At 42.3% G+C, this 25,744-nt stretch overlaps 1 protein-coding gene and 1 non-coding gene across 2 annotated transcripts; both read right to left on the bottom strand.

Annotated features, from left to right (window-relative positions):
* Positions 1-280: 280 nt before the first annotated feature.
* haus6 (HAUS augmin-like complex, subunit 6) lies at positions 281-17,209 on the bottom strand. Its single transcript, XM_061912540.1, has 16 exons — positions 16,806-17,209; positions 16,574-16,669; positions 16,429-16,507; positions 12,326-12,458; positions 12,107-12,251; positions 10,078-10,140; positions 9,945-10,002; positions 9,702-9,875; positions 5,556-5,749; positions 5,159-5,288; positions 4,988-5,090; positions 4,859-4,913; positions 4,470-4,605; positions 1,353-1,451; positions 1,131-1,266; positions 281-1,061 (listed from the first exon to the last, which is right to left on the bottom strand). The coding sequence occupies exons 1-16, from the start codon at positions 16,940-16,942 to the stop codon at positions 460-462; spliced, it is 2,340 nt and encodes a 779-aa protein (XP_061768524.1). The 5' UTR covers positions 16,943-17,209; the 3' UTR covers positions 281-459.
* Positions 4,688-4,818, bottom strand: LOC133561326 (small Cajal body-specific RNA 8). Its single transcript, XR_009808634.1, has one exon. It is a non-coding gene; the product is annotated as a small Cajal body-specific RNA 8 (non-coding RNA).
* Positions 17,210-25,744: the final 8,535 nt, after the last annotated feature.

Below are 25,744 nucleotides of genomic sequence, written 5' to 3'. Positions count from 1 at the left end.
TTTGCCTGCACACCTGTGGGATGTTCCAAAAAGGTGTTTCATGAGTATTCTTCAACTTTATCAGTGTTTATTGCCATCTTTCCCAACTTCTTTGTCACATGTTGCTGGCATCGAATTCTAAAGTTAATGATTTGCAAAAAATTTTTTTTTATGTTTTAACATCAAATAGGTTGTCTTTGTAGCATATTCAACTGAATATGGGTTGAAAATTATTTGCAAATCATTGTATTCCGTTTATATTTACATCTAACACAATTTCCCAACTCATATGGAAACAGGGTTTGTATTTGCAATGGTCAAAATGTATTTATTAAAATTCACAGGCAAGCCTATTCATTTTAATTCAAGACAGAAACAGACTGTACATGTGTATTACTGCAGGAAACACTAACGCATAATAATAATATGTACAAATAAAATTAAAAACAAAGCATACACAGAGAAAAAATAGCGAACACTTCATGTTGGGGAGAATGTTATGAGTGTGGGGAGGCAGTATTCCTGCTTCTTTGTGGGAGACTGTACATCCAGTCCATCTAGATCCAGAGAAAATACCTTCTTGCTAGCTTCTACTGAAATGTCATTAACTGGAAGAGCCTTCGGAGATCTTATGCTCTCTATGAAAGAGCCACTGCACATCTGCGGGATTCGACGATGACTGGAGTTCAACGGAGACAACAGCCCATCTTTTTTCAGACAGGGGATGAAGGGTTCATCTTCCTCTTCGTCGAAGCTGAGCAGACTGTCGCAGCTTGGCAGTTCAGGCAGAGTTTCCTGATGGAGGCTAAATTGTGGCACGCTGCTGCTGGTCGTGGTGCCGCTCGAGCTGTTGAGAGCGTTGAATGTGCCACAGAGCAGAGAAGAATTGATTACCGCCCCCTGTTGATTTCTTGCAGGGCTGCAGGTTTGGGAGGGCACACTGTGTCCATGGCCAAGTGAGCAAGGATTGCTGTCAGGCTCAGAGAGGGGAGATAGGCACCCAGCGATACCGTTGTTGCACTTTATCACCTCAGCACTATCTTCCTCTACCACTTTACGCCAGGAGCTCCTTATATCCAAAACTGGGAGAAAAATTAGCAGGCAATCACAGTGACTAACTGAGCATACACAAAAGTTAGCGTATAACTTACTCAAACTGTCAGGTGTGCGACGCAGCTGCTTTCTGGTGGAAAAAGGATCTCCGTGAAGAGTGCCAAGAACCCAGTCCAGATCCAAACCTGAGAGGTGGTCTGCTGCTGGACTGGTTGTTGCTACAGCATCTGCAAACTTGCACATGACAGACAAAAACATCCATTGGGAAACCTGCAACCACGTGCTCGTTATTGTTAATTGAGACAGAGTCATCTCTGTACCTGATCAGCAAGGTTATCACATTCCATGTCTAATACTGGAATCTTGGACCGGGTAGGTGTCTCCTTTGCATAAAGGTGAGCAGTCATGCTTACAGGGGCCTGGAATGGATCACAATGGACACAAGGATGGAAGTGAATCCAAAGATGACAGCATTTTAGTGATGTTATGAGTAATGTGTCGTGTGAATATGTCCTCTGACCAACCCATAGCTAGATGAAACCACCCTGTTTAAACAACTTATTTTCTTTTTTTGAATTAAAAAAGGGCTTCACTACACATCTTGCAATCATATTTTGTTTTTCTACAACGAATAAGCTAAACCAGCATGACATTGCTGTTAAAATTGACTAAGTGTTATCACTGTGGCTCATAAATCCATGCTAGTGTTACCTGCATTTATGTCCTCCTGTCCAACTACTTAAAGATGTGTAGTTGTACGTACTACCTCATTTCTATTACTTCAAAAATATGCAGAGTTAGTGTGTTCACAAGAAGTAAACAAAAGCACTGGTTGGAGACGCGCATACATGCCTTTTCATTAATGATTTTCCATGACTTCTTCAAAACCTTACATAATTTCCAGGACCAAATAATTATTTTATTTAAATGGTACAACCGACACCTAATTAACGTACCGTTGAATAAAATGTGGTTAATAACGGAAAGGTATGGTGCCTTCTTAAACAAAACAAAAACAGTAGACAGAGACACTTGGATAGCCTTTCTCATATTTCAGTTGCAACAGATTTACGCTTTACTTCTGCTCCATCCAATAACCCTGCATATAAATTAATTTGGAGGACCAATATTTGTTTAGTCTTTTGTCAAACAAATGCTTGTTGTTGAGACACTAAAGCCTTCTTCAGACTGCACGTCAGATTTTTTTTGCCCATATATGACCTGTATCAGATTTTTTATTAGAATGTGAATCGTACAATTCCAAATTTTTAGAAACTGACCAAGCCCTCTTATGTATGTGGATATACTAAATCAGATATGTATCGGATGCAACTTCAGTCTAATCGATTTGGTTGCATTCTTCTGACAAAAAGAGGCAAGTGTCATAATTAATAGCAAAAATAGACGGTTAAAAAAAATAAATGGTTGACAAATGAGCAGGAAACAGGCGAAAAGAATATGTTTAAAGAAGTCAGGTCAATGTTCTACCACTCCTGTTTCTAACTCCAAATCCTCACCCACACAGTCTTTGGAGCAGATGTTTAAGGATTCAAAGCAAATGTCCCAAAAACTGTGAGAGCCAAAATGCTTGACCTCTTCCTTTTTAATCTTCTATGTGCAATTCTTGTATTACATCCATTCATTTTCTACAGCTTATTCTGGTGCCTATCTCAGCTACAATCGGGCGGAAGGCGGGGTGCACCCTGGACAAGTCGCCACCTCATCGCAGGGCCAACACAGATAGATAGACAACATTCACACACTAGGGCCAATTTAGTGTTGCCAATCACTCTATCCCCAGGTGCATGCCTTTGGAAGTGGGAGGAAGCCGGAGTACCCGGAGGGAACCCACGCAATCACAGGGAGGACATGCAAACTCCACACAGAAAGATCCCGAGCCCAGGATTGAACCCAGGACTACTCAGGACCTTCGTATTGTGAGACAGAGGCACTAACCCCTCTTCCACCGTGAAGCCCTGTGCAATAACAAGTATCAGAAAATGTTAAATTTGATCGCAATTTTTTTTTTTTTTAATTGCCACAAAAGCCCCCATGACTGAAACCTACTAGAGTTAGAGGCATGTTTACGTAATGTCGGCACGCTTGTCAGAATGCGTTCACAATAGACATTGCATTTTTTGTAATGTGAATGACTACATATATAGATTGGGCTTGACAAAAACATCTGAATTGGAAATCCTACCCTGCAGTGTGAATGTAGCCTAAATGTGCCGTGAGATATTGTCTGGTGTGCCGTGCGAAATGATGACACTTCACCTAATTGTTCTAAAAAATACTTTTTTTAAACCAATAATTATAATCCGCAAATAACGTGCCGTTGTTGAGTGTCTGTGCTGTTGAGAGATTGGCAGAGTAACCATGAAAGACTCTTCCATATCAGTAGGTGGTAGCAGGTAGCTGATTACTTTGTAGGCCTACTTTGAGACAAGAGAATTAGTGATGCATATGGTTAGAATCCATATCGAACTATTCTGGCAGGTATTCGATGAAAACAACTTTAAATTGTCATTATAAGTCATTGAGTGTGTACTGTTAATAATGTGAGAAAAAAAAAGGTAAAAAAGGTTGAAAAACACTGGCCGAAATTACAAAAAGAGTCTTTAAAGTGCACAGCAAGCCCAAAATCCCAAAGTTGTCTGATTTGTTGCTGTGGAAATTGTAGTAGTGTTCTACCCGGCTGTCTTCACAGCAACAGTGTTCATAGACTCATCTATGACTATTGAACTGCAAGCAAATGTGGCTTCAGTTTCAAATGTTTTCCCTTCAAGTGGCTACCGAGGGTTGCATCGCCTTTATTCAAAATGCCAAATGTGCAGTACAGTTTGCATTTAGCATGTCTTGGGTCAGCATCTATGACATCCACAATTTGTATGTATCCTAAAAAAAGCCATGTATTATTGAAGCTGCACTTTGCAGGAAATTTTTCAGTTTCATCAGTGTAACTAGCCAATGGGCGTGCCTGCAGTTCGTAGGCGCTTGCATGTCACAAGCCCACACAAACTAGTCTTAATACATTTTTCATACCACCAAAATATCTTGATGGTCTGTAGCAATTTAAATTTCATTACAACACTTACGTTTTGTTGAAATCAATGAAACTTTTAAATATATTTCCATGAATTTTCCAAAACGTCTAAAAATGTACCATTTTTAAATTACTTTTCCTGGGTCAGGAAAACGAATTTTAAGATTTCATGACTTTTCTAGGGATTTCATGACTGTAGTAACTGTAATTAAAGCTGAAGATACAAAATGCTGTGATCCTAGTACGGTTTACTATGAGTTGTCTAAATTCAGGCATCAAGGCTAGATTTTGGACAACACATTTTTTGTACATTATTGTGGGGCCCGTGATTTCAAATAAGTGAAAAAACATAACATGGTACCATTAAAGTGAAATCTAATAACTACAGTACCTGCTGTGGTACAGATGGGGTCTTCTGAGGAGGAGATGGAGGCGTATCAAAAAAACAGTGCAGGGAGGTGTTGACGTGGGGCGATGTGGAGGCTGAAATATCCCCTAGTTGATGCTTTTCAACTGTGGAAAAAGAGCTATGTGCCAACAGAAAGCAAATTGTTATTCCCAGAGGCATTTCTACACTGCAAGATAAGCCTTCATGGACTAAAATTAGCGCAGTGTCTGCTCCGTATCTGTCTGTAGTGATTTCTCTCAATTCACCACAGTCATCAGAGAGCAGGGATTCTATAGGGAGGACCAGTGATGGACAGACCACTGCTCAGAACTGTCCAAGTATCTGCCTCCCGGTACATTACAATCAGGATTTAAAAGAAAGACAACATTCACCTTTTGAGGAATGAGCAAGTCGTGCCGTCACCCAATTTACACTCTTCAGACTTATCTGAAAGTTTGAACAAACGTAAGACATTGCAATCCAACACAAAATGTCCTGCAACCTCACTGGACTCAACTCACTAGGAAGCTTGGCAGGATACTGGGAGAAGACGCTAGGTCCATAGCTAGCATCATCTGCTGGTTCAAACGACAGGCGGGCCATTGGTGAAAGAAAGCCAGGAGCCTAAAAAGTCAGATGATGGCAGGCACTTTTAAAACCTATTGGCTAAGGTTGATTAAAAGAGCACTCACTTGATCGTCATTGAGAAAAGAGATCAAGGGTTTTTCTTTCAGTGTGTTTATCCACTTCCTGTCCCACTCGGCCTCCAAGTCTCTGATACTTCTTCTCACCTCAGGGATTTCCTCCTTGGAACTCTTCAATCTGAAGGCAATATTTCACTTAAGCCAGAGTCATGTAAATTAAAGTACCAATGATTGTCACACACACAGACACACACACACACTAGGTGTGGCAAAATTATTCTGTGCATTTGATCACCCCCTGGGAAGAGAGTAGAAACAGTGAGCAGCAGTGGTGGCCTCGCCCGGGAATCATTTAATTCCAACCCTTGATGTGGAGTGCAAAGCAGGGAGGTAATGGGTCCCGTTTTTTTATGGTTAAATTATGTCCTCCTCCATTACAGCTTACCTAAGGAACTGAAGGTCCTGCAGCTCACGAGCCATCTGTTGACATTTTTGCTCCAGGTGTATCAGTTCGACCTTCGGTTTGGGGGTCTTCTGGACTCTGCAATGTTCCTTCAGGAGGCGCAGAGCATGGTTTGCCAGCTCCAACACATAAAGCAGGTCCAGTTGCCGGGCCTGGTACACATTCCTAGAGCTTAACTGCAAAACATTATTTAATAACTGATGATGTTCTAGCTTTACAGTCATACAATTTGTTAATCACTCACATAGCTCTATACTAGTGTTGCTAACGTTGTGTCCTTTCCCATACCGTTATGTCTTTAGTTTAATTTTGTTTGCACCACAGAAAATGTTTCACTCTCAATGCAATAACGTTTTACATTGTTGTAAGTGGCCGAGGAGAGAGAGCAGAGGGTGTAAATAAAACCTTAGGTTGGGGGGTTGAACCCTGATCTCTCCAACCTTGGTACGCACAGCTGTTGTGAAGTGAATTATATTTATATAGCACTTTTTATCTAGTGACTCAAAGCGTTTTACATAGTGAAACCCAATATATAAGTTACATTTAAACCAGTGTGGGTGGCACTGGGAGCAGGTGAGTAAAGTGTCTTGCCCAAGGACACAACGGCAGTGACTAGGATGGCGGAAGCGGGGATCGAACCTGCAACCCTAAAGTTGCTGGCACGGCCGCTCTACCAACCGAGCAATACCCCCCCCCCACACACACACACGTGTCTTGAGCAAGACACTTGGTCCACCTTGACGTGGTCAAAGAGGCCGTTGGTGCAAATTGGCTGCCACATTTGGTCTGACCAAGGCAATACTTATTTTTTAAATTATTGCTATTATTATTATTATTGTATCCGACATCTATTATGTTGGGCAAGTGCGTATATACATGTAGTAATTGGTTTGCGACGCTGTGAGTTACGTTTTGTGGTTATGAATATTAAGTTCCCATAATTGAATTAAGAATAGAAATGTGGTCCTTTTACTGGATATTTTCTTGAGCGCTAGTTACAGCACATGTGGCATAAGGATACAGTAACCTCTGTGCGCTACGTGGTTGTGTGTACGTGAGGCAGACAGCTGCACTGTGTGTTCTACGAGTGAGACAACTACAGTTGGGTTAGAACAGTCATTTTTGCTTTTTAGTCAACATTTTGTACTTCCTTATGTTTCAAAGTGGCAATGAGTGAAAGAAACGTACTCACCATGGAAGCTAAAATGAAGACCATAAAAACCTCTAAAAGAGTTTAAACGTCCACTAATATTGGCAGCACATTTGTTACCAACTGCTTGACTGTCACACTCCTTATTCAAAATTAACATCATTAATGTTCATAAATTCTAGAGTGGTCACTGATTTCATGCTGTTACAATCAGATCTGGGATCCCAGAGTTTTCCCCCAACATGTAAATGATCATGGCGCCACAGCAAGATTAATGCCGCCACACCTTCAAAAGAAGTTATTTTTTTATTTAACATGAAAATTATTTTTTTAAACAAATTTAAGTGATAAATTGTATGAATAGCTATACCAACTATAGTTTCTTATTTAAAAAGCTCAAAAAGCTTATATTTAAAAGCTCAAATATCAACGTTCCTCATTGCTTTATTTTGAAAGAAAAAAAAGTGCTTTGAGATCGCCTGTTGGAAGCGAGTCAGCTGGTCGTGTGCACCTAAATGAGATGATACCTAGCAAAAGTAAGGAGATAAAGTTGAAAAGAAAGGGAATTTTAAATAATTAACGCAATTCTTGTTCAAGCCTGTGTAAAATACACTAAATCGTTTGACATTAACTAACGACAAGAACGTCTAACTACGTCACAGGGAGGGCATTATAAAGTGTAGCCCGTGTTACATTTTACAATAAACAACAATTGAAACTGCATTGAACAAAAAGAGCTCAGTCGACAAAGTCACATTCCTTGTGTTAAAACTGATCGTAATTCTGATGTAAGAAAAAAACTTTAATAATAATGGTAATATTAATAACTAATAACACTAATATTTGTTTTTAAATATACATAAAACATTTGTTTAGCCTTATTAAAGAAAATATATCCATCATTGCAAATCAAAATTACCATGTCATATATGAAGATGCCTTATTGGAGCGCTTTATGAAGATGCAACAGTGAGCCGCAACTGTATGTAAATAATGTCAAAGGTAGCTTACTTAAGGTATTTTCTGAGTTCCTAAAATAGTCATTTATAAAGTGAAGAGTTGTTAAAACCAACAAAAAACGCAGATAAAAGTTGTTACTCTACGTTGTTAGGCCTGTCAGCCTTCGAGTAGAGCAAAGCCAGAGACGCGATCGACTTTGCAGCAACCATTTTGAACTTGAAATGAAGTGTAAAAGCATGTTAATGGCTTCTGTTCCTCTCCATAACTTCCAAATTAACACTTTTCTTTACACAGAATGGATGCATACATTGTTGTTGTATATATACACAATGGACGCTAAAGCATCTATGGAGCTGTGTTTAACATCAGGAAAATATTGTTAATAGTATTAATACATCACTTATTAATGTCAACCAAATGTATTACTTATCAATGCATGAATAAGTCTAACATTGACTTTCACAAATGAATGCTTAATTCATACACTCCTTCAGATGTAAACACATGATGTGCCTTAAATCTTTTCTACTTTAGATCCTTGTGAGGGCATAAGGAAGTGCGGTTGAGCAGTAACTTGAGCAGTCGACTTGAATGAATGGTTTAAATCTTTCTAAAATAATTTTTCTGAAAGGGGAATTTAAGTTTTTTATGATTTTAACACAATCATTATAAAAGACATGACAGATGAACTTTTTTAAATGCATTCGAAATATCGAATAATTGTGATCAAAAGTCCGGAAGCAGTTTTATTCTGACTATAAAGCCCATAAAAAAACATCCAAATACCTCCATTGAAGTTTTATATACATGCTGTAAGTATATGTGTAATGTAGTAACGGGCACATTTATAACAACATTTAATATTTACGTATTCTGATCATTCTAAGCATACACAGCGCATCAATTTCAAACGATTCACGACGTCCGCTTTTATTTCTTTTAAAGAACATCACTGATTACAGCTCACTGCAGAATTTATGGGACAACATTACACATCACTTACTGTATAAGGTTTGCTGTCATTAGGATGCCTATTGCTAGGATGTTCATATATTCCTATTTAGAGGAATGACTCATAATTCTCACAAAGAAAAGAGAGGTGGAGCCAAGCGTCTTTTCATGACGTTCTTGCCATTTCTGAGTCTAATTTGGCTGCCCAAGTGTACCAACTTGTCAGAATAGGTCCTCAGACTTTTTATATTTAGGTGAGAGGCATTATTTATAATATATAACAAGCTGACCGCTCGATGATGTAAATACCGTATTTTTCGGACTAGAAGTCGCAGTTTTTTTCATAGTTTGGCCGGGGGTGCGACATATACTCCGGAGCGACTTATGTGTGAAATTATTAACACATTACCGTAAAATATCAAGTAATAATATTTATCTCATTCGCGGAAAAGACAAAGAAAATGTCAGCAATCGTCACATACACGTCAACCAATAAGAATCCGGCAGAGTAGGGTCATGGCAGAAGTGCATTGTGGGTCATGGAATGCTAACTGCTATATGCTATTGCTGTAGCTATTAAAATAGATAATTTAATTGTTGGCGGTAACTTATACAAACTGAAAAGGGCTGAACAAAAACGGCACCGAAAAGGAAATCATGTACTTCAGATTACACAATATCAAATAATATTATTTATCTCTAAACCTTTCAAAATATGGCCAAATCTGCACTGTTGCAGGTAAATAAGCAGTAGCTTAATGGGACTCCTGCCCATCATCTGAAACACAGAAATGCAAATACAAAGTAGGTGCCTTAAGAGTTAATCAATATAATTCAGAAAAAAAAAAAATCAGACATACGCTGTTACAACTTTTATAACGTACGTCTGATTTCTGACTGTCTCTAAACAAAACTTGTTCGTACGCCAAGCACCACCTGTAATAAACGACTGTTGGCAACAACTCTGTAAAAGAAAAACTTGGACAAAAACAGTTCATTAGCATTGAAGCTACAGATGTACAAAACAGTGCGTCGCCAGTAGAGCTTGCTAAAAGCAATCAAAGCACCTGTTGGGGGAGTTGTTCAATACTCTCAAGCAGGCAGCGAGGAATTTGTAGGCGGCGGTCTGTGCCGTCGAGAGTGTACTGGTCCACCACTCCTTTCAAGACGCTTCCCAACACATGTTGGCTCTCTTCTGTTTTCAACAGCATTTCATCAATGGTCGACCACAGGGATCGAACCTTAACAAACACAACCATTAATGATGACTTCTTGAGAAAATATGTACAACTTTCACATTTAGATAATACCATCACAGTTTTGTCGGTGAAAGGCACTTCTGGTTGGGGGGAATCCCCAACATGATGTCTTAAATAGGAGATCAAATTGATTAAAATTAGAAATAATGTCAACAAGAAATGAGGTAAAAACAAAGTCCCTTACTTGAGGAGGGCGTCATACTTCTTATTCTCATCTCGGAGGTGTCGGAGAGAATCCTCAATGCCCCTAAAAGACAAGAGATTCACTTAGGTGTTTTCAACAACCAAGCAAGCTCTGCAACTATAAAGCAGGTGCTTTACATATTTATCATTCTAATGGCAAATAGGTGTGCTTTTAATATAATCTTTCTAAAGCATAATAGGCAGGATATATTAATAGTACACTATACCAAATTATTTTTAACTGTTGGTGCTTTTTGTACAATGTACTTTGTTGAGATTTTTTCAAGTGTTTACAGACTTGATTACATTTTTAAATTAAAAACAACTAGCAACCAATCTTGTGTCTTCTTCTGGTGTTATTATATAATGTACTTGTGCTGACAGACTATGTGCCTCGGTGTCGCTGACGAAAGAAGAGAGCTGCAGCGAGCATGACGTCACACTTGCTTTGCGCTGTTGCTCTAACTGGACTATCCCTCCTTAAAAGCAGTCACTGTCTTCTTAATATTTGCACATTTTATAGATTGGTGTCCTGGGATACCTGCAATATATATAAAAATCATGTCTACATTGCAGACATGCTGACAAAGCTCCAAACTATTGTGTGCGCTTTGTTTGCTTCTGGTTTCGGTAGCGCGGTTCACGGTAATCAAAGTCTTTTTTTGGTGGTCAAGTTTTCTGTACCACTCTATAGTACACACAATAGGCAATACATCAATTCACAAATTAACGACCATCCATCCATCCATTTTCTACTGCTTGTCCCTTTCGGGATCGCGGGGGGTGCTGCAGCCAATCTTAGCTGCATTCAGGCAGAAAGTGGGGTAATGACCAGCTAATGTTAATATTTTATGTTTGTGCGGTTTGGAATTGATGTCCGTTTTTTCCATGTTTAAAAACACACTGTCCATGCCTGACAGGTGATTGGCGGAGAATGAGGAAGTGTTATGTGTCTGGGGAAGCACAGACTCACGAGACGAAAGTTTTCGCAAGGGAGGTAAAACCTGTTGAAGGTGTGCAGTTTGTAAGATTGGTGATAAAAGTCAAAAATAGCATCGGCCTTTGTGTGAATTCCCCTGGGGGCTACAATATATTAAATTACTTTAAATGTTAAGTTAAAAAAAAAAAAACTTTTTCAAGGCACGGCGGTAATAAAAATGCCATGTCGGCGCGCCACATTCAATTACATTAAGGAGAAACAAATTATACACACACACACACACACACACACACACACACACACACTCGTGTCACGTAGCTTGCTAATGCAACGTGTAATGCTCCTCCCTCTACGTACCCTCCCGCAGATCTTTACGTGCACATCCCAAAAAAATATAGCTTTGCATCAGCGTCCCAAAAGACATGTGTTCTTGTCTCTTATAAGAATTGTGAACGACAGGCAAAATACTGAAAAAAAGTGCAGTTCCCTTTTAAAAGTCACCGCTGTTTCAAAATATTAAGTAACAACTCCAACATTAATAGGGAGTTTCGTTACCACTACTACACAATGGAAAACGTGTGGACGAGAATTGAAAGTAAGTACCGAAACCAAGATTATGGATGACTGACAGGAGGTTCACTTTCATGTCATTCTACTGTCGAATAAACATGCTCAGGTGCTGAGCGCAATCCACATTGAGACCTCTTGTATCCAGTTTGAAAGCCAGGGATGAAGACGTAACAATTTATTAATGATGACAAAGTTATTGAGTTAACTTTAATTTATCATTCAATATATTGACTACTAGCCCAGATTAACAATTGAAATACATTTTTAATGCCTCTGGACATTGAATTTAAGGCTATTTATTATAATTTAAGGCCTTAAAAATCCATTAAATGACTTAATGATTAAACCCGGCAATTGGATTTAAAGCGCATTGTAACTGTGATGCATTACATATTTTATGAAGTATATAAGTTCTTACAGCTGCTCCCTCTAAAACATTTGCCGGCCCCTTACATTACAGGTAATGAGAACATGAATAATAGTTAAGCTAAAATTATGCAATAACAACCCAATGACTCACTTTGCTCGTTTCTGGTACTCCTGCAATACACGATCCTGGCAGACAGCCTCCTTTAAAAACCTTGTCTTAGCTAAGTGGAGTCTCTTCTTTGCCATGTCAAGAGAAGACGCTGGCATAGCTGCAGCCTCTGGTACAAGACCATCACCTAATCAAAGACGCATTAGATAAAATAGTTCAGTGCAAAGTTGATCATATCGTTCGGATGAGGGGGAGACTTACCTGTGTTGAAACTAGTCATTTCCAGAAGCATCACCTGTTTCGCTAAATGAAGCATCAAGCTTGTGAACTTGGGGCCTCCAGGTGAAAGTAGCAATGATGCAAGCATTTTGGAGCCTGTGTATCCAGTTTCATCCTAAGAAAGGGCACAAAAAGTCTTGAAATACAAAAAAATCTAAGAAAACAATTTCAATTATCAGGAGTCCATAACCTCACATGCGCAACCCTACAGTGGGACAAAAAAAGATTTGGCTGCCAACGACTGTGCAAGTTTACCCACTTTAAAAAATGAGGCGCCTGTCATTTTCAGTACAAACCCAGGAAATCACATTGTATGATTTTGAAAGAATTTATTTGTGTAAGGGTGCAGAAAATAAATGTGTTCAATAAGAAAGGTTAATCTCAATACATTTAATGTAACCTTGGTTGTCAATGACAGAGTTCAAACTCTTCCTGTAGGCACAACTGTAGGTGTATTACCGCTAACAGCTAGCTAGCGCTCCTGAATGTAAACAGATTAATGGATCAACACAAACATCGACTGTAACAATACCAAGCCTTCTATAGTTGATATTATAATGATTGCATTGATTTTGTTATCATAAAAAAATATAATATAATTTTTTTTTATTGTTTATAAACTCACGAAATAACTCTTTGGATACAGGAAGACTTCAAGTATGACCAATGTATGACTCTGTAACTACTTGGTATTGGATTGAGACCAAAATGTGCAGTATTACCTAAAACTAATGTAAAGTATCCAAACAGAATAATAAGTGGTTATTACATTTTAACAGAAGTGTAGCTAGAACGTGTTAACACAGAAAGTAACCAGAACCAGCCATCCATTCACCCACTTTCTACCGCTTGCCCCTCATAATCTTGACAAAATCAGAAAATACATAATAGGTTGCTGCATACGTCAACAGCCACATTAGGAGCATTTGCTGGCTCAGAGCATTTGTGTAATATTTTCACTATCCTATTAAATAGCAAAATTATTTTGATGTAATTAGAAACATTTTTAATGAATCATAAGGTATTTTGTTAAAATAAAGCCAAAAATGTAATTTTTGTGGTCCCCTTTATTTAAAAAAATATCTAAATACATTTTGGTACTGGTAGCTGTACCAAAATATTGGTACCGGGACAACCCTGTACTGTAGTGTTTATTTTACTACCCTGCACTATTGTTTTAAATATGTCCGGACTTGATTGTCAGTTAAATAATTTACAACTCTGCCGACATATTCAATATTGAAGGGCAACTTTGTCAACACTTTAACCATTATTTTGGTTGTGTATATTTGAGGTCTCCTACCCCTTCCTCAACATATTTTATTCCTTTTGATTATGTTTTTTATCCAAGTGCAACATTTTGCTGTCAGACAAAGAATATGTTTTATGTTTACTGTTTTTGGGTTGTTGTATTTTTGGAAGTGTCTTGCTCAAGGACACAACGGACGTGACTAGGATGGTAGAAGGTGGAGATTGAACCAGTAACCCTCAGATTGCTGGCACGGCCACTCTCCCAACTTCGCCACGTCGTCCTTCCTGTACGGCTTCCTCCCACCCCCAAAGACATGAACCTGGGGATAGGTTGATTGGCAACACTAAATTGGCCCTAGTGTGTGAATGTTGTCTATATGTGTTGGCCCTGTGATGAGGTGGTGACTTGTCCAGAGTGTACCCCGCCCTCCATCCAAATTCAGCTGAGATAGGCTCCGGCGACCCAAAAAGGGACAAGCGGTAGTAAATGGATGGATGGATTAGGGCTGTGCAATATATTGATACACTCGATATATCGCGGTTTTGTCTCTGTGTGATATAGAAAATGACTATATCGTGATATTCGAGTATACGTTCTCACGCAGTTGCTTTTAGCTGCGGGCATCACACTGCATACGTTTCTTCCTCTTTCTTCTCAGACACTTAAAACAAGCGCACCTTCTTACACACTTCACGCGTGCAACGTCACACGCCCTCCCCGAGCAGAGAGGTAGCGGCACGGTAACATTAGTTGTGATGCTAACGATGTGTTGCGAGTGGTAATACGAGAGAGAGAAGGTGCAAATCTGGTAACAAAAGGGAGTAATAATTCATTCCCAAGAAAAATAGCCGGGGGTCCATCGTCTGGTGGTGATTTGGGGAACATGTTGGAACATTTATACGGCAGAAGCGTTGCTACCAAAAGCAGCAGCACTGCTAATTCGTAGCATCATTTGAAAAGTCACCGGCTAGAGATTGAAGAGTGCTCGAAACGGCAGTTCAACATCTCCGTTCGGTGGCACACCCACAAAATGCCAAAGCAAAGATTTCCACATCAACTTGTAGGACATATACTATTTGATATGCAGCTCATTTTATGTGACACCTATTTAAATATGTTGTGTGACATCATGCACAAAAGTGCACTTTATTTGTTTTTAACTATTGTAGTGGCGTTCTGTACAAAAAGTGCATTTTAATTTAATGTTGTTTTGACATGTCATCTTAGTGACATCGTGCACAAAAGTGCACTAATAGCTTGTTTTAAAATGTCTGACAATTTTGCAATTTCTGTTTTGAAATGACATGAATTTTTGTGCCACTGCTTAATAACTGTTTAGTAAAATACAGTTTTGGTCAATTGACTTAGTGGCGATTTCCCTCTCTGCATGAAAGTTTTAAAAAAGCATATATTAATGCAGTATGAAGAAGAATATTTTAATGTAGACTAGGGCTGGGCGATATTTGCTTTTATTAATATCGCAATATTTTTATGCCATATTGCGATATACGATATATATTACGATATTTTGCCTTGGCCTTGAATGAACACTTGATGCAAATGATCACAGCAGTATGATGATTCTATGTGTCTACATTAAAACATTTTTCTTCATACTGCATTAATATATGCTTTTTTTAAACTTTCATGCAGAGAGGGAAATCACAACTAAGTCAATTCACCAAAACTGTATCCATTAAATATTCTTCATTCTCTCACAGGTGACTTTTTAAACGAAAAGAACAAATTAATATTGTTGCTACCTTTTCGTAGTTACACTTCTGCTGCATACTCTGCATTAATTGATTGATACTTGTATTAGTAGATTGCAGAGTACAGTACATATTCCGTACAATTGACCACTAAATGGTAACACCCGAATAAGTTTTTCAACTTGTTTAAGTCGGGGTCCACGTTAATCAATTCATGGTACAAATATATACTATCAGCATAATACAGTCATAGTATGTACATTGAACAGCATATTGCTGTTGTCTGCTGAATATCTTCCCACTTGGAGCCAAACCACCGCCAGATGATGGATCCCCTGCTCTTTATGTTGGGCATTTATTGTTCTTCCTCCATTTGTGGTAAGTTTCGCACCATCTCTCTCTTGTATTGTCACAAGGTACGCTCGCTCGCCCTGCCTCAGCTAACGTTAGCCATGCTGCTACCTCTCTGATCGGCGAGAGCTATGACGCTAGACTCGTGAGAGTATGTGACATATGTAAGAAGGCGGGCTTGTTTTACGTATCTGTCAGAATGAAAGACGAGGAGGAGTGAGAAACGGTTGTGTAATGCAGGCAGCTAAATGCAACTCGACCTGCCTCAGCTAACGTTATCCATGCTGTCTTATTTTAAGTGTCTGTGAGAAGGACAGACGAGAAGGAGTGAGACACGCCAGTAATGTAATGCACGCAGCTTAAAACAATGGTGTGAGAACATATAATCGAATATTACGATATAGTCACTTTCTATATCGCACAGAGACAAACCTGCGATATATCGCCCAGCCCTGATGTAGACACATAGAATCATCATACTGGTGTGATTATATGCATCAAGTGTTGATTAAAGGCTATGGCAAAATATTAAGATGTATATCGTGTATCACGATGTGGCATAAAAATATCAAGATATTAAAAAAAGGCTGTGTCGCCCAGCCCTAGGATGGATGTTAAGTCATTACATTAGTGGTTAATTTGGTTTAAAAAATTGGCAATAATATTGTTTATCTGTAATAATTAGTAGGTCAATATATCATCGAGCACTCCAGGCCTAACCTACCCATAAGATTAATACGCCAATGTAAATGGATAATTTTTAACCTCACCAACAATTCTCGCAGCCAAGTGCAGGTCACTTTCCGGAACTCGGCATCTTGTTTATTCCCAACCACAGGCAAGCAAAATCTAAAAAAAAAAAAAGATATATTTTTTAAAAGAAAAAAAAACATTTACGAGTTAGACATCCTCTACCTGTAAGTCTGTTGAAACCTTGTTGGATTGAGTTTTTCCAGCAGGAAAGTAATCACAAAGAAAAAAGCATCTTTGTTGGGTTTGTCAAACATATTCCTATCAAAACACATGGTAATTAGTAGGCATCATGATTTTTGCAGGTAAAAAAACATTTTAGTTTGTCAAAAGCACCTCCCGTGACATCGAACGGGACAAGCGGTAATAAATGGATGGATAGAAAAGGAAGACTTACGGTCCAAGTTTGATGTGTCTTGCGCTGCTCTTGCTGACATTCGACAAACGGTAATTGTCAGGTTGAAACCCCAGGGAGAGCAGAGCAAACCACAAATATTTACCGTTTTGTTTATCTAAAATTATTTGGCTCGCCATCTTCAGAATAAGCAGGTTTTGTATCCAGTAAGTTAGCTGATAAGCTAACTCGCCGTGCTAACACGAACTCTTTGTTTTTCGCTAGCTTCGAAACTTGTTCTAAAATGATCACCATACGTTTAAAAAAACAATAAATAAAGGAATTAAAACAAACAAACTGTCAGCTCTTGATAACGTTTCAGTCAAGACCGCAAATTACTTGCAGTGGGCAAAATAAAACAACCGCCAAAACTTCCTATAAATACCCGGACGTTGTCATTCCTTGTACTTCCGCTATGTTTATTTAACAACGCGCCCTCTATCGCTTGGGTGTATAACTGCAGTTACTTTTATAAAACATTAAAGTGGTGTACTGTTCTGTACTTTGTGTGTCATTAGAGTAGTTTTGCATGCAACATTTTAATAACGTGTGGTATCCAATTAAATACACTTTTAAAAAACGAAATACATGATGACAAACTCTTCAATCAGCAAGGTGTCTTGTAATTTACAAGGTTTCTCAAAAAGCATATCATCCATCCATCCATCCATCCATCCATCCATCCATCCATCTTCTTCCGCTTATCTGAGGTCAGGTCGCGGGGGCAGCAGCCTAAGCAGAGAAGCCCAGACTTCCCTCTCCCCAGCCACTTTGTCTAGCTCCTCCCGGGGGATCCCGAGGCGTTCCCAGGCCTGCCGGGAGACATAGTCTTCCCAACGCGTACCCTAAACACCTCCCTAGGGAGGCGTTCGGGTGGCATCCTGATCAGATGCCCGAACCACCTCATCTGGCTCCTCTCGATGTGGAGGAACAGCGGTTTTACTTTGAGTTCCGCCCGGATTACAGAGCTTGTCAGCCTATTTCTAAGGGAGACCCCTGCCACCCGGCGGAGGAAACTCATTTCGGTCGCTAGTACCCGTGATCTCATCCTTTCGGTCATGACCCAAAGCTCATGACCATAGGTGAGAATGGGAACGTAGATCGACCGGTAAATTGAGAGCTTTGCCTTCCGGCTCAGCTCCTTCTTCACCACAACGGATCAGTACAACGTCTGCATTACTGAAGACGCCGCACCGATCCGCCTGTCGATCTCACGATCCACTCTTCCCCCACTCGTGAACAAGACTCCTAGGTATTTGAACTCCTCCACTTGGGGCAGGGTCTCCTCCCCAAGCCGGAGATGGCACTCCACCCTTTTCCGGCCGAGAACCATGGACTCGGACTTGGAGGTGCTGATTCTCATTCCGGTCGCTTCACACTCAGCTGCGAACCGATCCAGTGAGCATATCATATGAAATTTAAATATATTAGTAACTACATGTGCTAGGCCAGGGGTCACCAATCTTTTTTGAAACCAAGAGCTACTTCTTGGGTACTGATTAAATATATATATATATATATATATATATATATATATATATATACACATATATATATATATATATATTCTTTTCTCCCAAGATGGCACTGCTGTAGTGGCTGCTGTTGGCAGGAGCTCTGTGCTCTTGTGTCATCATTTTGTGTTTCCCTCTTGTTTTCATGTGTTATTATATTTTTTGCCTTTTGGTCCGGTACCCTTAGGGACTGTGTGACAAGGGGTGGCACTCTCGTGACCTCTGCGGTGCTTTTTGTGGACTTCTGGATCTGCCTCCCGGGAGCCTTTTGGCCATGGAGACCAGTTGCTGGGTCTCTGCCACACCGGGGTCGGTTTGGAGGGACTGGAGGAGATGCGGATGAGGGGACAGGGCAGCGGAGCTAGCACTGAGCGCCGGGACGGAGAGGCTTCGCGGTGTCTTGGCTGGGTGAGCAGGTGTCGGACACCTCAGTCTCCTTGGACGTATCCTCGCTCATCCATGCAGACTGGACACTGGCCGAGAGTTTGTTGGCAGCCGAGAGTGGAGTCGGCTCTCTTGGTTGCTTTGTTGGGTCTGCTCCTGTCTCTGGCCATGCTCCCTCCACCCCAGCGGACGATGGAGTGGAACACGGCAGAGGTCACCACAGTGTATATGTTTCTTTTAGTTTTTATTAATAGCTGTGTGTAGAAGTGGCTGGTTGTATCCGCTGCTTTAATGTCTTTAATGTCCCTTGTCTTCCTCGATGTTTGATGTTTCCCTCTTACACACATGTAAGAGGGATGTGTACTATGGCTATGAGTTGTTGTTGTTTTTTTCTCTTGGCCTCAGTCTGGACCCCCTCTCCAGGGCCCAGGCTTAGAACGATTTTTTAAATTTTTTTTATTTTATTTTAATCTTGTATCATTTCCTCCCATCCCCCCCCCCCCCACACACACACTTGTTTACCTGTATCTCACCTATTTTGTACGGGGCGCTGGAAGCCGGCAGACCCGTCAGCGATCCTGTTCTGTCTCCCTGTAATGTTTGTCCAATCTTGAATGGGATTGTGCTGAAAATGTTAATTCTCCTGAAGGAACTCTCCTGAAGGAATAAATAAAGTACTATCTAATTTAATCTAATCTAATCTAATCTAATCTAATCTAATCTAATCTAATCTAATCTAATCTAATCTAATCTATCCATCCATCCCTTCCATCCATTTTCTACCGCTTATTCCCTTTCGGGGTCGCGGGGGGCGCTGGCGCCTATCTCAGCTACAATCGGGCGGAAGGCAGGGTACACCCTGGACAAGTCGCCACCTCATCGCAGGGCCAACACAGATAGATAGACAACATTCACACTCACATTCACACACTAGGGCCAATTTAGTGTTGCCAATTAACCTATCCCCAGGTGCATGTCTTTGGAAGTGGGAGGAAGCCGGAGTACTCGGAGGGAACCCACGCATTCACGGGGAGAACATGCAAACTCCACACAGAAAGATCCCGAGCCTGGATTTGAACCCAGGACTGCAGGAACTTCGTATGCGAAGGGCTACCAGTTTTATACACACTTAAATAAATTGCCAGAAATAGCCAATTTGCTCAATTTACCTTTAACTCTGTTATTATTAATAATTAATGATATTTATCCTTGTGGAAACACTGATCATTTTAATGATTCCTCACAATAAGTATATATAGAAACAGATATTTTTGTATTTTCTCTAAGTGCACATTTTTCAAATTTCACATTTTCAAATGGTCACTTCTAAGACAGTCTTGTGAAATCAGAATCAGAATCAGACAGAATCATCCATCTGTCATGATCTGTGGTCCTGATCATGTTTTTGTGGTATTTCTGTTTGTTTGGACTCGCTTTGTTGTTTGTGCACCTTGTGAGTTAGTTTCGTCACCATGGTTACTTGATTTTCACCTGCGCGCACGCACACCTGTTACTCATCAGAGACTCTATTTAAGCCTATCTTTGTTCTCACTCGTTCTGCCTTCATTGTGTTTGCTGCATGCAACCTGTCGACGTTAGTTTTCTGCATAGTCTCGAGTTTTTGCCAGTGTTTTGACTACGTTAGTCTTGTTAGTTTTCTGTGTTAAGTGTTTAGCCTTAGCTTCTACGTGCGACCGGCACGCATACGCTTTTTTTTGTCATATGAGTTTTATGAGTGACTGTAAATAAATCATTTCCTACCACACGTCTTGGTCCGGAGCCGTCCGTTCTGCATTCCGGGAGAACAATCCTGCATAAAGATGCGACCCCCACGTGACAGAATGAAGGCAGCAAGCGGATTTGGAAGAGATGGAAACGCACCGGCGAAGACGGAAGTCATCCAGGAACGCGTCGTTCCCCTAAACTCCTCCACCGAACAGCAGGACACCTCAAGCAGCCCACTCGTCCCCACAGTTGTTTGGTAATCCAGTTTCTCATTTTGCCAAACAATTTTCTGACTGGCCTGCGAGCCAAATGAACTCTAGAAAGAACTTTACTCCGCCCACTTCCGATGACGTCACTGAACCGGCGCGCCACAATGACATCAATCCGCCAGCGTCATCAAGGGAAATCACCGACCAGAATTTTGATTTTTTTGCCTTCTGTCTCCTTTTGTCAGCCACCTCCTAAAGACTTTATTCCAAAAGTAAAATATTATCAGGATATTTTCAATAACTGCAGGTCTAGTCATTCTCAGTCACCTGCATCTTCGACCCCGCCCCTAAGGCCTCTAGCCCCGCCCAAGTCTGTGGCTTTTTCCTCCCTTTCCAGAGGAAATTTTGGACATTCAAGAGGGGGGAGTCTACCCACCTCCTAACCTCCCTCCGCCCAGCCTTAGAGACATTTTCTGACCACAAGGAGCGCGCCTGGGAGTCGCGTCTTGAGAGGGGGGCTAACGCTGGCAACTGTGCTACAGAGGTAGCACAGCTGCGTCCCATCAAGCCACTTCCTCCTCCTAGGCCGCCTCCACCAGCTCCAAGACAAGTTCCATCTCCAGCTGCAAGTCCAAGTCCAAGACTAGCTTTCAAGTCCAAGTCCAGCACCACGCCAAGTACCAGTACCAGCACCACGCCAAGTACCAGTACCAGCACCACGCCAAATACAAGTACCAGCACCACGCCAAATACAAGTACCAGCACCACGCCAAATACAAGTACCAGCACCACGCCAAGAACCAGCACCACCACCACGCCAAGAACCAGCACCACCACCACGCCAAGAACCAGCACCACCACCACCACGCCAAGAACCAGCACCACCACCACCACGCCAAGAACCAGCACCACCACCACGCCAAGAACCAGCACCACCACCACGCCAAGTACAAGTACCAGCACCACGCCAAGTACAAGTACCAGCACCACGCCAAGTACAAGTACCAGCACCACGCCAAGTACCAGCACCGCCACCACGCCAAGTACCAGCACCGCCACCACGCCAAGTACCAGTACCAGCACCACGCCAAGTACGAGTACCAGCACCACGCCAAGTACGAGTACCAGCTCCACGCCCAGTACCAGCTCCACGCCAAGTACCAGCACCACGACAAATACCAGCACCAGCTCCACGACAAATACCAGTAACAGCTCCACGCCAAGAACCAACCCAAGTTTTGTCTTCTGCTGCATCCACGCCTGACTCGTCTTCTGCTGCGTCCACGCCTCACTCGTCTTCTGCTGCGTCCACGCCTCACTCGTCTTCTGCTACGTCCACGCCTCACTCGTCTTCTGCTGCGTCCACGCCTGACTCGTCTTCTGCTGCGTCCACGCCTGACTCGCCTTCTGCTGCGTCCGAGCCTATCTCGCCTTCTGCTGCGTCCGCGCCTGACTCGCCTTCTGCTGCGTCCGCGCCTGACTCGCCTTCTGCTGCGTCCGCGCCTGACTCGCCTTCTGCTGCGTCCGCGCCTGACTCGCCTTCTGCTGCGTCCGCGCCTGACTCGCCTTCTGCTGCGTCCGCGCCTGACTCGCCTTCTGCTGCGTCCGCGCCTGACTCGCCTTCTGCTGCGTCCGCGCCTGACTCGTCCTCTGCTGCGTCCGCGCCTGCCTCGTCCTCTGCTGCGTCCGCACCTGCCACGTCTTCTGCTACTTCCACGCCTGCCACGTCTTCTGCTACTTCCAAGCCTGCCACGACGGCGCCGACGTGCCGACCTCCACGTCAATCATGGATGTGGCCGCCCCCTGGTCATCCGCCTCGCCAAGTGCGTCCACCTCCTTGTCGGCCATGGATGTGGCCGCTCCCTGGTCACCCACCTCGCCTGCTGCAGCGCGTTCCACTCGCCGCCGCCACTTGACTTTGCCTCGGTGGATTCGGGGACACTTGGCCTGGCGACCCACCGCCAAGTCCTCCCTCCATCCTCCCGTGACTTTTGACCCTGCTTGTTTTTTTGTTTTTATGGACATCTAGTATCTGTCCTTGAGGAGGGGGTACTGTCATGATCCATGGTCCTGATCATGTTTTTGTGGTATTTCTGTTTGTTTGGACTCGCTTTGTTGTTTGTGCACCTTGTGAGTTAGTTTCGTCACCATGGTTACTTGATTTTCACCTGCTGTGCATGCACACCTGTTACTCATCAGAGACTCTATTTAAGCCTATCTTTGTTCTCACTCGTTCTGCCTTCATTGTGTTTGCTGCATGCAACCTGTCGAAGTTAGTTTTCTGCCTAGTCTTGAGTTTTTGCCAGTGTTTTGACCACGTTAGTCTTGTTAGTTTTCTGTGTTAAGTGTTTAGCCTTAGCTTCTACGTGCGACCGGCACGCATACGCTTTTTTTTGTCATATGAGTTTTATGAGTCAGTGTAAATAAATCATTTCCTACCACACGTCTTGGTCCGGAGCCGTCCGTTCTGCATTCCGGGAGAACAATCCTGCATAAAGATGCGACCCCCACGTGACACCATCCATCCAATTTCTACCGCTTATTTCCTTTTGGGGTAGCGGGAGGCGCTGGCGCCTATCTCAGCTACAATCGGGCAGAAGGCGGTGTACACCCTGGACAAGTCGCCACCTCATTGCAGGGCCAACACAGATAGAAAGACAACATTCACACTCACATTCACACACTGCCAATCAACCTATCCCCAGGTGCATGTCTTTGGAAGTGGGAGGAAGCCAGAGTACCCGGAGGAAACCCACGCAGTCACGGGGAGAACATGCAAACTCTACACAGAAAGATCCCCGAGCCTGGGATTGAACCCAGGACTGCTGGACCTTCGTATTGTGAGGCAGACGCACTAACCCCTCTCCCACCGTGAAGCCCCAGACAGAATCAGACATACTTTATTAATCTCCGAGGGGAAATTTAAATTTTCAGCACAATCCCATTCAAGATCAGACAAACATTACAGGGAGACAGAACAGGATCGCTGACAGGTCTGCCAACTTCCGGCGCCCTAAACAAAAAAGGTGAGATACAGGTAAACAAGTGGGGGGAATGGGAGAAAAAAATAAAAGATTACAATACAAAAAAAAATCTGTTTCAGCCTTGGCCCTGGAGAGGGGGTCCAGACTGAGGCCAAGGGAAAAAATACAACTCATAGACATAGTACACATCCCTCTTACATGTGTGTAAAAGGGATGTAAAATGTAAAATGGGATCAGAATATCCCATTTTAACTAGCTAGCCACTAACATTTTTTGACAAATCATGAATTACTTTGCATCATGTTTGTACAAATAATAACTCATGTAAAATACCAAAGTCAACTCTCAATTTTTTTACTAAATCATGTCACACTTTTAACTGGGACACCAAATCTGTTATCTGTTTCTTTGTCAGTTAGTGGGAAGTCTGGCATTGCATGCTGTTAACTAGTGTGTTGTACTCTGGTGTGTAACTTGACACTGCAACTCTGAGTGAATCTTGCAGATGTGCATCAGTGAGGCGTGTTCTGTGTTTGTTCTTGATGAAGTTCATGTCAGAAAAGGCGGATTCACAAAGATAAGTTGAACCAAACAGGCTTGCAACCCTCATAGCTGCTGCACATACACCACTGTACTTTTCTGTGTCAACAAGGCACCAAAAGTTTGGTGCAGCCTGGTGGGCTTTAAAATTTAAATTGTCAGGAAAAAAGAGGAAGGAATTTAAAAGGTAAAAAGGTATATGTGTTTAAAAATCCTAAAATCATTTTTAAGGTTGTATTTTTTCTCTAAAATTGTCTTTCTTAAAGTTACACAAAGCAAAGTAAAACAATTAATGAATTTATTTAAACAAGTGAAGACCAAGTCTTTGAAATATTTTCTTGGATTTTATATTCTATTTGAGTTTTGTCTCTCTTAGAATAAAAAATGTCGAGCAAAGCGAGACCAGCTTGCAAGTAAATAAATACAATTTGAAAAATAGAGGCAGCTCACTGGTAAGTGCTGCTATTTGAGCTATTTTTTAGAACAGGCCAGCGGGCGACTCATAAGGTCCTTACAGGCTACGCGTTGGTGACCCCTGTGCTAGGCTAATCCATTTTAGCAAAACATACGAACATCAGGGCCTCAACATACGTTACTGTCGTCATGAACGGCCTTCAGCTCATCAAAGCTCTGCTCCCCCCGACCATCACCCTCCCCACCAATGCCAGCACTCCATTAAAGGATTTAAAGGACTACAAGGACATCACAGGACTCCAAGAACATCACAGGACTTTAAAGGCCCTCTCCATCAACACACGGAAGGCCCCCTGGCCGGATGGTGTCTCCCCCTCCACCCTCAGACACTGCGCGGATCATCTGGCTCCTGTCTTTACTGACATTTTTAACACCTCTCTGGAGCTATGCCGCTTGCCGTCCTGCTTTAAGACCTCCATCATTGTCTCTGTGCCCAAGAAAGCACGGATCACAGGACTCAATGACTACAGGCCGGTTGCGCTGCCGTCTGTGGTCATGAAGTCCTTTGAGCGCTTGGTCTTGCCACGCCTCAAGGACATCACTGCCCCTCTCCTGGGCCCACTGCCGTTCGCCTACTGAGCCAAGAGGTCTGTGGATGATGCAGGGAACCTGGCCCTCCACTTCATCCTGGAGCATCTGGACTCCCCAGGAACTTACGCCAGGATCCTGTTTGTGGACTTCAGCTCTGCCTTCAACACCATCCTCCCTGGTCTGCTACGAGACAAGCACTACCAGCTCAGCGTGCCCGACTCCCTCTGCAGTTGGATCTATGACTTCCTGACAGACCGAAGACGGCACGTGCGGTGGGGGAAGATTATCTCGGACAGTTGAACCACTAACACTGGTACTCCTCAGGGCTGTGTACTTTCCCCCTAGCTCTTCTCACTTTATACAAACTGCTGCACCTCCAGTCACCAGTCGGTAAAGCTGCTGAAGTTTGCGGATGACACTACCCTCATCGGGCTTATCTCAGATGGCAATGAGTCCGCCTACAGGAGAGAGGTGGACCGGCTGGCGTCGTGGTGCAGCCTCAACAACCTGGAGCTGAAAGCCCAGAAAACAGTTGAGATGATCATGGACTTCAGGAAAGTCACAGCCCCACCATCCCCCCT

Source organism: Nerophis ophidion, linkage group LG10 (genome assembly GCF_033978795.1).
Source record: "Nerophis ophidion isolate RoL-2023_Sa linkage group LG10, RoL_Noph_v1.0, whole genome shotgun sequence".
Lineage (NCBI taxonomy): Eukaryota > Metazoa > Chordata > Actinopteri > Syngnathiformes > Syngnathidae > Nerophis > Nerophis ophidion.
The sequence above is the reverse complement of the archived record's forward strand: the minus strand, read 5'-3'. Positions and strand labels throughout refer to the sequence as shown.